Source organism: Histoplasma capsulatum (assembly GCF_000150115.1).
Source record: "Histoplasma capsulatum G186AR genomic scaffold supercont2.2, whole genome shotgun sequence".
Lineage (NCBI taxonomy): Eukaryota > Fungi > Ascomycota > Eurotiomycetes > Onygenales > Ajellomycetaceae > Histoplasma > Histoplasma capsulatum.
The window spans coordinates 2,068,247-2,083,422 of record NW_025544802.1 but is presented as its reverse complement, the minus strand read 5'-3'; the positions used below and the strand labels follow the sequence as shown (position 1 = coordinate 2,083,422).

The following is a 15,176-nucleotide window of genomic DNA, read 5'->3' as shown; positions in this document are numbered from 1 at the left end:
AGTATATCCCGTTCCTCTTTCAATGGACATACGCTTTCGGCCGGAAAGATTCCCGCAGGTCAAAACGAAATCTGACCGCACACCTGGAAAACGGAAATTTGGCCCAAACTTTTCAGGAGGAAAAAGGATTTAAAGCTATTTTAGCTATACAATGAGCTGTCCAGCATGCACGACGACCCTTTTGAACCTGAAAATTAAACAGGTAGGGGTGGAAGAAGGGGCAAAAAAAGAAAAGAAAGAAAGAAAAAAGAATTCATTATTTAAAAACCCCAGGGAGAAAACTTAAATGGACGAAACCCGCTCCTCGAGGCTCAACTCTCCGCCGTCATGCAAATTCTCCAGCTCGCCGGCGGAGGGCGGGATCGGGAGCAAATTTCGAGCGCTCGGCCATTTTCCGGGGCCGGAGCGGGATGCGCTATCCGGAATGAACCTACCTGTCTGAACATCGGCATAGGCGCAGCAATTGGTCGCTGTTAGGCAATCCAAGCATATCGAGATGATCAGAGTCTTGGAACACAAGATAGGCTCTTGAAAAGATAAAAGAAAAGCTCAATGTTCCTGGGGAAAATACAGTATGAGATTCGATATGGCGTTGATAACTACTAGTAAGCTTCACCTCACCGTCTTGTTTTTAAACCAAAACTAAGCAATCAACCGGGCAGCGGCATCAAAAAAACAACATCCGAGCAGCTTTTTGCCTCTCTTCAAGCATTATCAACAGGGAAGAAGATTCACAGACCCGGAGGCATGTTATAGACCTGTAGTCCATATTGACTTGAAGATCGACCCGACTGGAAACTACGTCATATAAATAAAACCTACCCACACTATTTTAACACTCTCGCCACCTCATAGATTAGTTGACACAGACGCCTCACTCATCTCTGGGTGAGTACGCTGCGTATACTAGCTTTATGTACCTTTTTCCTGTCAGGTTCTTTTTAAGACCGACCTTACTGGCTACATAGTGCCGAATAGGTAGGCTCATCGATGTGGACGACAAATTGGCAACGCTGAAAACATGCACAAGGAGATTGCCTGTTGCAGTGAGGTGAGTTGACTTCCTCTCCTTCCCGGGACAGGTAATTGAAGAACAAAAAAAACGACCCTCGCAGAGATGAGACTATTTATTTAAGTATAAGTTTAATAGTATCTTTCAATTGTGTCTCTTAAATACTGAAGAAGATAATAACGCAATAATGAAGGCCAGTTCTGCCCTTCATTCACCTTGAAGTTATCGATAGTTAGATAGATTCTGGTTTATAAAAGTGTCTTGTCAGCTCAACATCAGTCCACGGCTCCCTCATATGATTTTTTTTTATAACATTACTATTCCCGTCAAATGATCTCAAAATCAGTTTTATCATCAATATGTAAATACTGATTAGGATCTCTATTAACAGTGCTTAATAGGCCACTTACTTCACAGGACATACCAGTGTTGGGGCCTCTCATTCCAAAGAGAATGAATAGCATAGTATTGAATGAAGAATGCAAGGAGCTTCATTGTCATTTATTAACGATATACAGAGTACATATTGTAGTATCCTGAATATGAGCTGTGGTCTTGTGAAGTTTTGATATCAAAATAGTCAAAGTTAGTCGAGCCTTGTGAAGAACTTTCCACTGATTATACGCTGTAGATGATGATAATGCAGGTGGGGCGCTGTATGGAAGCCGTCTAGACGCTTGACAAAGTGCCACTCAGCACAGCAAGTGAATACGGTATTTCTGATCAGTATCAAAGCCTAGTTTTTAAATAAGAATGAAAGCAGTCATCTGTCTACATTCAAATATGTAAATATAGGTATAACTATATATCTCTCTATTTTCCGAAAGGTGTTGGACGCTCTCTGGTGTTTTGCTTCTCCGTGAGCTGATCGCCTCTTGATCTGCCGTGTGATGGGACAAAGGTCTATCTATATAAACGCCCACGTAGTAAGAAGCCAACTTCCCAATCAACCAACTGTCCTTCCCAATCTTCCTTCTACATGTTCAACAGTTGCTCTCCTGTGGGGTACAATGACACAGCTGTATAAGCTTACTCGACACACGTTAGAATAAACACAAAAGAGAAACAAGAAAAATAGAATAGGAAATAGGAGGAGCGGCATAAAAGCCATCCAGTAAAGGAAAAAGAAGCCGTTCGAAGAGGACTAGAATTACAAACAGTCCTGAAAGTTCAAAGATATACTAATGGAGCAGCATAGAGAGGAGGATCTGGGATGCATGAGACAGGAATTGTTATAAAAAGATACCAGGGCCCTCATATTCAGTATTCAAGTTTCCCTCCACCGAAATGAACTTCTTCGCCGATAGACCAAACAATAGCAATAATTAATTAAACCCATATCCATGAAGAGTACCGAGCGATATCACCACACCTTGTCCGTATGCGGAGGATTTAGATTTAGCTGAGCAGTGTAGGAGATAAGATGTGGATGACAAGGGAAATGAAATAGTTGAAATAAATATTAACAAACAAGAGCAAGAAGAAAGAGCAATTCGAGAGGAATAATGAAAAACAAGTAAGTACAGGAAAAAGGACAAAGAAGTCGACATTCTGCGCGCAGAGACGATGAAAGGAGGAAAAACACAAACTAACTCCCATTTCGATGTTGGCCATGTTCGTTACGATGCCGCTGGAACTTCTGGAGCCGCGTCGGTCATTTCCTCGTCTGCGTTTTGGTCCTTATCTTCCTTCATCTCTGTATCGCCATCTTTACTAGAATTACCACGATGATCGCCACGCGTCGTTGTCGGCTCCGCTTGCACCTTTGTATCGCCGACCCACGATCGGAATTGTTGGTTTGACTGGTCAATCTCCTCCTCCGTGAAATCTTGCGCCCAGCTGGGGTTGTCGACGAACTTTTCCCTGAACCGGTCTTTGCGCCTTTCCTTGACCGCAGCACGCTCCCTCGCAGCCTCTGTAGGATCCTCTTCCGGATTGGGCTGGCGATACCACCAATCCTCGGTCCCAGGTTCGTACAGAATATGATAGCTGTTGGCGCATATCCGGATGACCAGCCCGTCATGGTTGATGAGAGGCTTGTAATACAGGCTATATTCTTCATCAGAATCCAGTTTGCCAGGGAGGTTCCGTCTCAAGAAAGGCATGCGCATTTGTGAGAATGGAACTCCTTCAGTCGGGTCGCGCATCGAGAACGCAGAGACATAGTATGACCACCTAGCTTCTGCGTTGAGCTCGTCATTGTCAAGAGTACCATCCTCAGCGGTTAAAAGCTGAGCCGTGACATGCTTAGTGGCAGGGATCTAAATATGACGGGATAGTTAGCTTCATCCTACTTAAGGCCTTTTTTTTTTTTTTTTAAAGCTCAACACTTACGAAGGTAACTCGGTAAATATCCCCTTCCTTAATTAATTTCTCAATCTGCTTCCGGTATTGGATCTCTTGGTTATGAGTTGTCGTGTCCTTGGCACGCTCCTTAAAGAAGATATTGATGATATCGGAGCTCTTATCCTTAGGGTCAGAATTAAAAATCCCGCCAGCATATCTAGAAATTCCACTCAATATCTTGTCCAAGTTGTACAGCTGCCAGCCAGTCTTCAAATAAAACCGACGCAGGGTCTCTTCCATATGAGACATATCGATGTTTCCTTTGATCACTTCCTCGCACATGCGGACAATCTGATGGTACAAAATGGACTTTGGGTCCGTATCGTAGAGGAGATCAGAAGGAGACTTGTCGATCATCCCAAGGTCGTAGGCAGCCTTTGGAGCCATCGCTCTGCGCACAGCTTCGTGAGCCTCTTTCTCGTACAATTTAATGCGGAGAAGGCGGCTATAGAAAATTTCGAACGTGCGGATAAAGCAGTAGATGTTTAAGTTGCAGTAGAGATGATGGAACTTTTTCTTGTATGATTCGTTCAAGGGAATTTCGCGCTGTTGGTTAAAATTTCCCTGGCTTGGATGCTCCATCCACTTCAGTTCAGCAACGTCGAATGGATCAGTTGGGTCTGGAATTGGGGTGGATGGAACAAGGGTTCCTATACCCGGTGTCGACGCTCTGCTGCCAGAGCGCACACTAACATCTCTATCAATACGTGGAGTCTTTTCATTGCGGCGTTCGAGAACATCGCGTAAAAGATCTAACTTTTTGCCATTCGCGATTCTGCGAGATCGGATCGTAGAAATATCTTCAGGTGGGGGACTTTCATCTTCAGCTTCCTCGCTGGTCGGCGTGGTGTCATAAACTTCACTGAGATATGTTTTGAAGCCCTCACGATCCATGCCAAAGAAAACAGGAATGAAGTCTTTCAAGAAGTTTATGACTTTGTTTGGATCTGCTCCAAAGCCGCTAGAGTTGTGGTCGATATAGCATAACAAAAGATGAGTTGCATCCACAAGAACCTCCGAATCATCGAAGACGAAATCAAATTGATAGTTGGGGACCTGATATCCGCTCTTCCTGACATTTCGGAGTTCTTCGAGTTTGGCTTGGATCTCGTGCTGGATGTGTTTTGCGATGAACAGTTTCTTGTCGGATCCTTTCATGATTATAGCCTGGTGGTCAAGACTTCTCCAAAAGCCTTTCTGCATTTGCTCGCGCCATACTTTATCCCATTCACGCTGCAAAGCACCATTAGTACGCTTGAAGCGCACACCCGCAGTATAGGAGCTAAGGGGCTACTTACTTGACTAGCTTTCCATTCTTCGCACTTCTGCTTAAGCCGGGCAAGAACAATAGGAAGCACACTGCATGGCCGTGCAAACATCTCATCAATAACTCTCTGACCACGCTCTCTATCATAAATCTTTTTAATGATTCTCCTGTAAATCGTCTCGCTTTGCCCTCCAAGCCCAGGAGGGAGTTTGAAATTCGCTCTCTCAGCTTCAGTCATTGTCGCCATTTGTTGGACAAGGGGTTCCATAAGCTGAATGGTACGAATACAAGCTTCGATGTGATGATCGTAATCATGCCTATCCTCCTCAATACGGTGGAGAGAGTCTTCATACTGATTTTTGCGATGGGCAACAAAGCCCGAATCCTCTGAGGCCCACGTGGGGTGTGACGCCCATTCATCATTAAGAACACTCTGGCACATATCATCACGACCGCTGCAAGGCTTCTGGCGCTCACGCTTCGGCAGCAGTCGATAACTAGGGCCAAGGGCTCGGCAATGGGACAAATTAACAACGCCAGACTCCGGTTTGGCTTTCGGTTCAATGATCTCATCCTTAGGCTCAACGTGCATAAATCTCTTGAACCATGACATAATTTCCTGGTTGCCGCCTATGAAACTAGCCGCTCTGTTGATAAGGATATTTCTATCGATCAGGTCCGCCGAATAAAGGTTGCAAAGCTTCAAGAATTCACCAAAAGTTTGCTTGTTCCCTATGTACTTCTTGACGCGATCGAAAAATGCATATTCTTCATGAGACGGAGTGAGTGTAAAGGTGGGAGAAATCGGTTCTGGAAGAGCCGGGACAAGTGTTGGAGATACCACAGGGGGAACTTCAGCTTGGGTCGTCGGCTTGTGACTCAATTTGGCTCTCTTGCCGGCGGTGCCTGGCTGCGTACCTGGAGCCCTGTTTGCCTGACTGCTGGTGATGCTAGCAGAATCAGCCACTACATTTGAGGATGTTCCCAAACCGGCACCCCCTGGGGGCTGCGAGGGAGGTTGGCCACGTCGTTTTTTTATATCTTTTGTATGCTCCTTCACGTTAAACTGGCCGAGAGGGGGCATTTTGACATCACGGTTTTGAGCCTGGAGCAAGGTGGAGGAGCTTGCATATCCGGGCTCACCTCGTATATTACTGAGAGGCGTAGCCTCTTCAGCTAATTGGCGAGCTGCTGCTGCTTGAGCTTTTGCTTGGGCTGCTGATTCCGGAAGGAATTGTTTGAAATCTTCTAGAAGGTCCGGAGCAGCGTTGAAAAGGAGCGTAACCTGAGCGTAAACATCTTGAATTGGTTTCGACTCTCGCTGGTATGTCTGGAGGATTTCTAGGAACTGCTTATATGTATCGGGAGAATCGGCAAAGCGGTTCTATCCAAAAAACATAGTGGGTGAGCAAATGGCTTATCTATATGTGGGCTACTAACAACCATAAGGAGCGCATACCTTTATCTTATTAACGTAGCTAATAGCATGATTAAACTCAACGGGACCACGTTTACTCATATCACCCTGCACACCTTGAAGCACACCGGGGCCCAAACTCGTCAGGTTATTCATGGGTTGGGTCGGGCCCTGCGGTTGCATACCTCCCATATTCATGACTGATGATCGTCCTGAGCCTGCTGTTGCAGCAGACACGGCACTCTGCAGCTGTGAAACACCACGTTGTTCTTGCTGGTGAGCAATTGCTGCAGCGTTACTTTGCGCTTGTAGATCTTGTTGGCCCGGATAGTCGTAAGCAGACTCCTGGGGTTGATTCTGCGCGCCTTGTTTTCCACCGTACATGGCAGATGGCATTAAATGTCCTTTTGGAGAATAAGGTCCGCCAGGGCCAATATTCATTCTTGACATTTGTTGTGGTTGTTGCTGTTGTTGGCTTTGAATGGGTGGTTGCTGCCATCCGGCACGGGATTGGTCATAGTAATCAGATCCGGCGGCAGGTGCAGAGCCACCTTGCGGCACAGAGTCACCCGCTGTTTCCAAAGATGGCCTTGCTGCCGATTGCATTGAAATGGTGTTTGTACCTGACGGAGTTGTCACCCGAATCGCATCTGGGTTATCTTCAGTGCCACATTCGATTCGGTATCCGGGCGGCAGAAACGTGTTAAATCCTTGGATAAGGGTCGGGTGGCCATTGAACAGGGTGGAAACCCTTTGGATAACACCAGGTGTGTCAATTCTACGGAAACGAGTTAGTATTTTCCCACTTCTGACTATGGTTTTCAAATGGCACTTACGCTTGACTTTTGAAGTCTTTCATGATATCCAGGAAACGGTTATAGACATCAGGTTGTTCGACAAATCGAACCTTCACCTGGTCAAGATAGCTTAATGCATCCTGTCAATCGTTTGCCATTAGTACACGCCCAGCCAGTTTTCCAGCGGTGCAAGGAAGACAGCAAAGAACGACTTCAGGAAATATTGAATCCAGACAAGAAATGAGCTCAACGACAAATGGGTTCATTCCCAGGGCACAAACGTATAGTTTTAGGGTAGCTAAATGTTCCAGAGAATGACGCCATTGTTAATAGGCGTATTCTTTGAGCCGTGGTTCGAAAACCTTGTGAAAAAATGGCTTTCTAAGCACTCGAGGTGCAGCAGTGCCAAAAGACCTTTCTCAACGAATATCATCACATCCCATAAAGCCATTCTTTGTGCGTAAAGGATCTTGAAACTCCAAACCTCTCTAGTCCAATTGCCGAACAAAAAAAGAAAAGGGGAGCACACAAATGGGAAGACACTCCCCGGAGATGTCAACTTACGTTTAAAATTGGCTGTTGTCCTTGTGCTAATGCAGATACACTTCCTGGAATCTGAGGTGCTGCATTACCATTGAACCCAAGCATCGACTGCTGAGGCGGCTGGCCTTGGTGGAGATATGTTCTGGGAGGGCCATCTGTGTGCTGTTGCATCTGGTTCCCAAATAAGCCCCCAGGGGCATTCGAACTAGGAATAGAGCCTTGTGGAGGGTTAGGCGCAGCATTTGCACCGAGGTTCGAGAGGAGACCATTGGGCCCACCAAGCGGGTTGTGGCCTTTCGATGCCACGGGTTGATGAATAGGAATGGGACCGGCATGGCTTTGTACAGGATGATGCGGTTGGTCACGATTATACCGATCCATGAGTTCCCGGTCTCGTTCTCGGTATTCGCGCTCTCTTTGTATCATTTCGTCCTCGCGAGCTAGCTCTCGTTGTCTATCGAGCTCACGGTCTCGCTCTCGCTCTCTCGAGTCTCTTTCGCGTTCGCGATTCAAAGTGGCTTGTTGGGGTGAATGTTGCATCGACTGACCAATGCCGGGAAGAGCATGGCCTGGGGGATGAGATGGCTGTTTATGCTGGCCATATCTAGGAGGGGCTTGGTGAGATGCTGGAGGGGCGCCAGCGCCTTGAGTTAAATCTGATAGAGCTGGGAGTGTATGCCCGGAGGGCTGGTTGACAGGATGGTACGGGCCTATATAACGGGAAACAAGTCAGTTCTTGCAAGTTTCTGCGCGTCCATGGAGTGCCATTGTGCTTCTCCCCCAGATCTTGGCGCTGTTGTCGCATCTGAGTGACGGCAAACAAGGGGATAATGGAAAGAGGAGCTCACTATGATATCAAAAGAGATATGTTAGTGTCAAAGAGCTCAATAAAGAATGGTTTGCAATCTATTACGATGATAACACAAGGATGTGTTTGTGCCAAAAGAGAAGAAACGACTTACCCATAAGATCCCAGAGGCCGTGTTGGGGGCTGGTTCATCTGGTCAACTCCAGGATGAGATTGCGATCCACCTCCCCCTGAGTGCCACGAATCCTTATTTGCGGTATTCATCGCGCTTATGAAGACAGAATACGCAGCTGAGGGGAGACTGATTCCTTCGAAAGTGAGAAGAAGCTGTGGGTGATTTTAAGCTTTTTTGTTAGCTGGGGAGGGTGATAGGAGAGGTTGGGAGGGGTGTCAAAAAGCAGAAGATAATATGGACATAGTTGAAAGTTAATATGACAAAATATTTCCTAGCATGTATGCGACTAGCCACAGTAGAGTGGTGAAGCTTGAAATACGTAGGATGCGTGGTTGAGAAAGTTGAAGCTGGTGGAATCAATCTGGAACGGTGATGATGTTGCTGCTGACCGCCCTAGAACCAGGGGAGGGTCAATTTTTCTGCCGCCCCAATCACGGCTCCATTGCGGAGTCCCCTTTGGGTCGCGGTCCGGGTTTGCTGATTGGCGGAACGGGGTGCCGACCACGTGATATCATCACCGATTCCAAGGTTTCTTTGCCGAAACTTATGGAATCCCTATTATAGACTAGTGTCGTCAGGAATAACTAGCGCGCTCCCATGATCTCTGTGTTTTCTTGCTCTTTCGTCTCCATCCAATGAATGAATACAAACAGATACAGACTTCTTCACCCCTACCATCACCTCACCAGCTTCCACCACTCCACCAGAACCAACCACGTCTTCTTTTTTAGTTAAGAGATCTTGACCGTGTGCTAAAGGAATCTGGACGGCAAACCGCGGTCTCGTCACCTAAATCGGCCCCAAGGCTTGGGCGTCATACACTGTGATCAAGTGACGATGACTTCTGTTGACGAGATCGCAGAGGACAAGGGTGAAACAGAATGGATAGCTTGGAAAGATAGAGTTCTGGATTCCATGGATGAAATAGCTACTTTCGTCGCTCACCGTCGCCAGGGTGGTGATCCCGACAGGATTGTACACTATTATCGGGGCTCCTTTAATATATGCATTCATATTAAATTTAAAGATACTTTCCCTGATGCTGTAATCCGGTTTACTAAAGCTGGTGTCACAGCTTTGAGGGATGAAAAGGTGGAGAAAGAGGTGCAAGTTATGAAACTGTGGACAGCCCTCAACAATTAGGACTATTTATTATTATGGAACAGATCGAGGGAATACATTTGTCAGACATCTTGAAGAAGCCGACCGCGAACAGGGAAGAAAAGGAAATTCCGAACCCTGATGTCCATGACACCACATTGAACATTGTGTACCGTCAGATAGCCGATTTCACGCTTCAACTTTACAACCTCGATTTCACTCACATCGGAGCTATATCGGAAGTCGTTGAAGGCGCAAATACATGGGCCGTCACTGGAAGGCCCTTGACACATAATATGAATGAACTGGCCACATCCACGGGGTATCCAATTAACCGATTCCCTACGGAGCGCTTTTCATCTGCGAATGAATACTTCAAGAGTCTTGCAGACAAACACTTGGTCCACCTCCACACCCAGCGCAACCTCACCTCTGATCCTAAGGATGCTAGGAGGCGGTATATTGCGCGCCATCTCTTTCAGCAGCTAGCGGCAAGAAACTGTATCAATGAGAACGGCCCCTTCAAGTTTTTTTGCGATGATCTCCGACCTGCTAACATTCTGGTGAACAGTGAAACGCTCCAGATCACTGCAGTCCTTGAGCTGGAGTTCACAAACGCTATGCCCACACAGTTCGCTTACGATCCACCCTGGTGGCTATTGTTGGTAGGCCCTGATACGTGGCTGGAGCGAGGCTACACCATGGAAGATTTTGTGGCTCAGTATACACCTAGATTGAAACAGTTTCTATACGCCCTTGAGCAGATAGAAGCTGAGAAGTGTAGGAAAAAGTCCAATGTACAGCGCATTTCCAAGTTAATGCGCAACTCTTGGACGAGCGGAGAGTCCTGGTTCAATTTCGCAGCTAGAAAGAGCTTGGATGTGGACGCCATCTTCTATCACCAGTTACACATGATTTATTATGGGGGTAAAGCTAATGTCGACTTGCTTGACGACAAGGTACGAGAAGGCTTAGAGTCATTTGTACGGATGAAGATGGAGCAGAAGGCGGCCTAGGAAGAGGAATGTGCATTGCTGTAAAGCTATAGTGAATCATTTGACATGAAATGATCAGCAACACTATGAGATCTCTCCACATTCTCGATAAGTCGTACACCCGACCGCCATCATGTGGGTAGCGGAGAGACGATCAGAGTAACCTAGGACTCTTAGAATTTATGGTCCGTAGCAACCAATACTTGAGTAGTAACTTGAAGCCTATTTTTAGGTGATGGCACCACCACCTCCTGGTCGGCGCTCCTTAGAGTCTCTCCTCATTTCTCGGTTGGCCTGTTGCTTTTCTCTCTCTCTCTTCCCCCCCTATTTGCGCTCCTTCGACTCTCTCGCGGCTTGCTCGAGTAGCTCTTCATCATCTTAAGCCTTGGGAGCTTATAGGACTCGTTATTTCCACCTCCTCCGGCGCCGCTCGTGGTGCTCATACTTTTTGAGTTGATCTTGCGCCAATAAGAGGGCTGTTTGTTGAAGGTTCTGGCTGGGTGAGGCAGACGTTTAGATCAGGCGGTACGAGAAAACAAATTTGCGTCGATTGGGGGTGTTTTCGTTTGAATATGGAGGCGGGCTTTTTATCAGAGATGAAGTACAAAGGTTGCTCAACATGGAGGCCCGCAAAACCGGATATCCCGATTATGTCAATGTGTCCTCTTCGTGTTCCATCCAGGCAGATACCGTCTGGAACCTGATGTATTCAGTACGGGATGGCCCAATGTGGGGCCCAAAACTTCTCCAGGTTCTCACCTGTTATTGTGTGCTTTGGTGGCCCGGATCATCTCTCTTCATGAACGCCTGCTTCGTTGGAGGTTCGAAGAGCGTGATTGGATCTAATGTTTGCGTCTATAAGTGTGACTCTTACAGAGTGGCATCGCTTCGACGGCATTCTGCATCTGACAGCGTTTCCATTGCTTCAAAAGAACCTCCCTCCGAAGCGCAAGTGTTTCTTTCCTGGATCGATAAGGTTTTCTTTTTTAAGTGTATAGAAATACGCGGCACTAGGCAATTGGGCAAAGACGACATTCACTCCGCACCGTCCCATTTGCGAAGAAGTTGAGGACAACCAAACTGACCAACTATATCAGTGATGGGTTCGTTAGTGAACGGGACGGCCCGCAAGGCACCACACAGAATAACGTACCCGGCATTGGTGGTCTACTGGAGTAGAATCCCAGAAGGGCAACTTGGGTAGCATTTGTGTGAACGAACTGAACCAGTCATAAAATGTTCAAAATCATGCAGGATTTCGCAGTAGTTCAAGCCACGAACCCCGTCGTCGGCAAAAGGGCCATTAGAACCATTAGAAAAAAATAACCTTGGGCATGACATGCTAGGAGTCCTGGGAATTTCCTGGATCGGATCATCTTTGGGTGCCAAACCAACTACATGAAAAGTCCCATTCACTCTTTGTAGCTTCTGACTGAGGGTGAGGCTTCCAGTTCATATGCTGGGACAGCTGTTGGAGAGGCCACCAGTTGCGCTAGCTGGTCTGCTTCCTTATTACCCTTGATTCCCAGATGATGGGGTAGTGTGTTTACGAAAGGCGTACAAAGATATTCTAGATCAAGTTGATAATACCGTACATGTAGAATAATCCAAATGATAATAATTAATTCGTCTCTTAACCAGCTGTGTTGATATCACACACTATTTCTGCCTCCTTGACCTCTTCAATACCTGCGTCTATTGGGTGAATGAAGTATTCAGTCGCGGAACAGTTTCCCATATTGTTATCCATATTAGATTTCTGACATTTGAAACTTGTACCAAAAGTTCTAACAAATGAGCTTTTCGCTCAATTTTACAGCATCCCCATGGCACTGCATGGTTGTTTTCACGGCTTTCGAAAGGCAAGTAGCTGATACCAGTGCAAGTCGTTGACTTAGAAACCATTGAAATGACAAATTCAGGTGCATAATTGTTACACGAGTCCTTGCACCCCGCATCCGGTCAACAGTTAACAGTAGGTGTCTCCCCCTCTAGACCCTTCCATCTCCAACTTCCCCGACATCAACTTTTCCAGCATCAACTTTTACTCAAGCTGGACCCTTGTTTCTTTCGTCCTTTTAGATATCTAACGGTCTTTTTGCTACTATCGATCTAAAAATGGAGACACCAGAGCCGCATACGGTTTCTCTCCCCAATTGTCCAGAGAAGCAGCCCCCCGCAGAACCCCGCAAAATTGTTGTGGAGTGGGTAGACAAATTCCGCGCATCACTGGCTCAGGCAAATGTGTCCGATTTGCAAAAGCTCTTTCTCACAGATGCATGGCTGCGCGATATGGTTGTTCTCTCGTGGGACCTTCGCACCATCAACGGTGCTTACAAGGTAGCTGCGTACTTCCAAGAGAATCTGGAGAGAGCAAAGTTCGAAGAATTTCACCCTAGGGAATCTGAGCGGTTCGAACCGCAGTTTAAAACAGTTGAACCGGGATTGCAATGGATTGAGACTATGTTCGATTTTGAAACTGAGACGGGAAAAGGTTCTGGGATGCTTAGGCTTGTCCGCGATAGCGATGATATTTGGAAGGCGTATATGCTCGGTTTCGTCCTGCAGGGGCTAAAGGGATATGAAGAAATATCTGGCCTCAATCATCCTAATAAAAGATCAGATGCCATCGTGGATAATCCTCGTCAGGAGAAGCGTTTCACAGATATTGAACCCACCGTTCTTGTCATTGGAGCAGGTATGTTTTATTTTCCCATCTTGACCACGCCCGCAATTGCGTGATACGCATGTTAACTAAATGCCCGTGTAGGACAGGCTGGGCTTATGATCGGTGCAAGGCTGGGTAAACTAGGTATCCCGACCCTGATCATTGAGCGAAACTCCAGGGTCGGTGATAACTGGCGCAAGCGATACAGGGTATGTGGATCTCAGATCCCAAGGATTGAAATGACCATATCTTGCTGAATATGCACATATAGACTCTGGTCACCCATGACCCGGTTCAGTATTCTCAAATGCCATATCTTCCATTTCCATCCGGTTGGCCCATCTATACGCCCAAAGACAAGCTAGCAGATTGGCTAGAAACATATGCCAGAGTGATGGAGCTCAATGTATGGACCGGCACGGAGATTGAAAAAAGCGAGTACGATGAAAAGTCAAAGACGTGGTCGGTGATAGTGCGTTCGAATGATGGTGTTACTCGCACCGTACATCCACATCACATCGTCCTAGCCACCGGCCATTCGGGAGAACCACTAATGCCCAATTTCCCCGGAAAAGAGAAGTTCAAGGGTGAAATATATCATAGCTCGCAATATAAAGATGCCTCCGAGCACGCGGGCATTAAGGGTAAGAAAGTTGTCGTCGTTGGTACTGGGAACAGCGGGCACGACATTGCGCAAGACTTCTACGAGAACGGTGCAGAGGTAGCCATGCTCCAGCGCCGCGGGACCTTCGTGATCTCGCAGAAGCATGGGGTAAGCGCGCTTGTGGCCGGTATGTACGACGAATCAGGCCCACCCACAGACGAAGCCGACACCTATGTACAAAGCATGCCTATACCTGTACAGTTCGCCTTACACGTCTCTGTCGTGAAAATGCTTCGCGAGGGTGCGGATAAGGCGACGCTTGAGGGTCTAACGAGGGCTGGCTTTAAGCTTGATGCTTGTCGTGATGGTGCTGGGATTTTTAAGAAATATTTTACTCGTGGAGGCGGGTATTATATCGATGTCGGATGCAGCAAATTGATTGTCGACGGTAAAATAAAGGTTAAACAGAGTGATGGGGGAATTGAACAGTTTGACTCTGATGGCCTGGTGCTCGCCGACGGAAAGGGGACAAAACTTGCTGCTGATATCGTGGTGCTGGCCACAGGGTATGATAATATGAAGAGCACCGCGAGAAAAATTATGGGAGATAAGGTTGCCGACAAGCTTTATTCCTCGTGGGGTTTGGATGAAGAAGGGGAACTCAATGCAGTATGATCAATTTTTTCTGTTCACCAATTTCCCACATTTCCCACAACCTTTCTTCCCAGGTTTCCGTGGCTTCCCCCGTTTACATATCCATGATGCGCCATTTCAGGATGCTGATTCACCTATGATGCTATAGATGTGGCGCTACAGTGGCCATTCTAATTTCTGGTATATGGGTGGAAATCTAGCTCTTTGCCGCTTTTTTTCTCGGCTACTAGCCTTGCAAATTCTCGGGGTGGAAAAAGGGTTATATGTCCCCCCGCAGGAGAAACAGTAAATGCCGCACATTTCTCAGAGACAAGTCACATATTCTCTGATCTCATGATTGGGGAAGAAGCTAGCATGATATTAACAGGATTATCGGAGCAAGATTTCTAGGAATGGGAAAACCCTAAGGATACTAGTATGATAAATGCCTGACAGAAATTGGTCGGAAAACTAAGGCTTGATACTAGTTGTGATAAGGAAAGGAATAAAGAAGTTGCAATATGAAAAAAAGAATTGGAAATAGTGGTTGAAAAGAACTGTAGAAGCCAGCACAATGCGTCTCCCTGAGTCAAAATATGTGTTGTACTGCGGGAGTTTCGGACGTTTCGAGCAAATCCCTGAGGAGGAATCTTGGCAATGTCTCGATCAGGAAATTCTAGACCTCATCCATAAATCTTCCTTGTCCCTTCCGCCCGATCCAGAATCATAGAGTCCCGACCCTGCAATCTCTCTATTCTACGAAACGGGGACGTAATCAAACGGGCGCGGAAAGAGCGTGAATGATCAGGG

General features: G+C 46.7%; 4 protein-coding genes across 4 annotated transcripts; 3 read left to right on the top strand and 1 right to left on the bottom strand.

The window, feature by feature from the left end:
• Positions 1-327: 327 nt before the first annotated feature.
• On the top strand, positions 328-1,752 carry HCBG_01923 (uncharacterized protein; the record flags this gene model as incomplete). Its single annotated transcript, XM_045428972.1, has 3 exons — positions 328-472; positions 979-1,051; positions 1,659-1,752. The coding sequence occupies 3 exons, from the start codon at positions 328-330 to the stop codon at positions 1,750-1,752; spliced, it is 312 nt and encodes a 103-aa protein (XP_045290758.1).
• Positions 1,753-2,246: 494 nt separating this feature from the next.
• On the bottom strand, positions 2,247-8,454 carry HCBG_01922 (transcriptional repressor Sin3p; the record flags this gene model as incomplete). The annotated part of the gene is made up of 8 exons (XM_045428971.1): positions 2,247-3,273; positions 3,347-4,591; positions 4,657-6,009; positions 6,085-6,820; positions 6,879-6,979; positions 7,404-8,092; positions 8,204-8,229; positions 8,345-8,454. The coding sequence occupies 8 exons, from the start codon at positions 8,452-8,454 to the stop codon at positions 2,632-2,634; spliced, it is 4,902 nt and encodes a 1,633-aa protein (XP_045290757.1).
• A 748-nt stretch (positions 8,455-9,202) lies between these two features.
• HCBG_01921 (phosphotransferase enzyme family protein) lies at positions 9,203-10,482 on the top strand (the record flags this gene model as incomplete). The annotated part of the gene is made up of 2 exons (XM_045428970.1): positions 9,203-9,469; positions 9,532-10,482. 2 exons carry the CDS (start codon positions 9,203-9,205, stop codon positions 10,480-10,482), a joined length of 1,218 nt encoding a protein of 405 aa, XP_045290756.1.
• Positions 10,483-12,579: 2,097 nt separating this feature from the next.
• On the top strand, positions 12,580-14,911 carry HCBG_01920 (flavin-containing monooxygenase; the record flags this gene model as incomplete). The annotated part of the gene is made up of 4 exons (XM_045428969.1): positions 12,580-13,159; positions 13,232-13,338; positions 13,401-14,402; positions 14,536-14,911. The coding sequence occupies 4 exons, from the start codon at positions 12,580-12,582 to the stop codon at positions 14,674-14,676; spliced, it is 1,830 nt and encodes a 609-aa protein (XP_045290755.1).
• Positions 14,912-15,176: the final 265 nt, after the last annotated feature.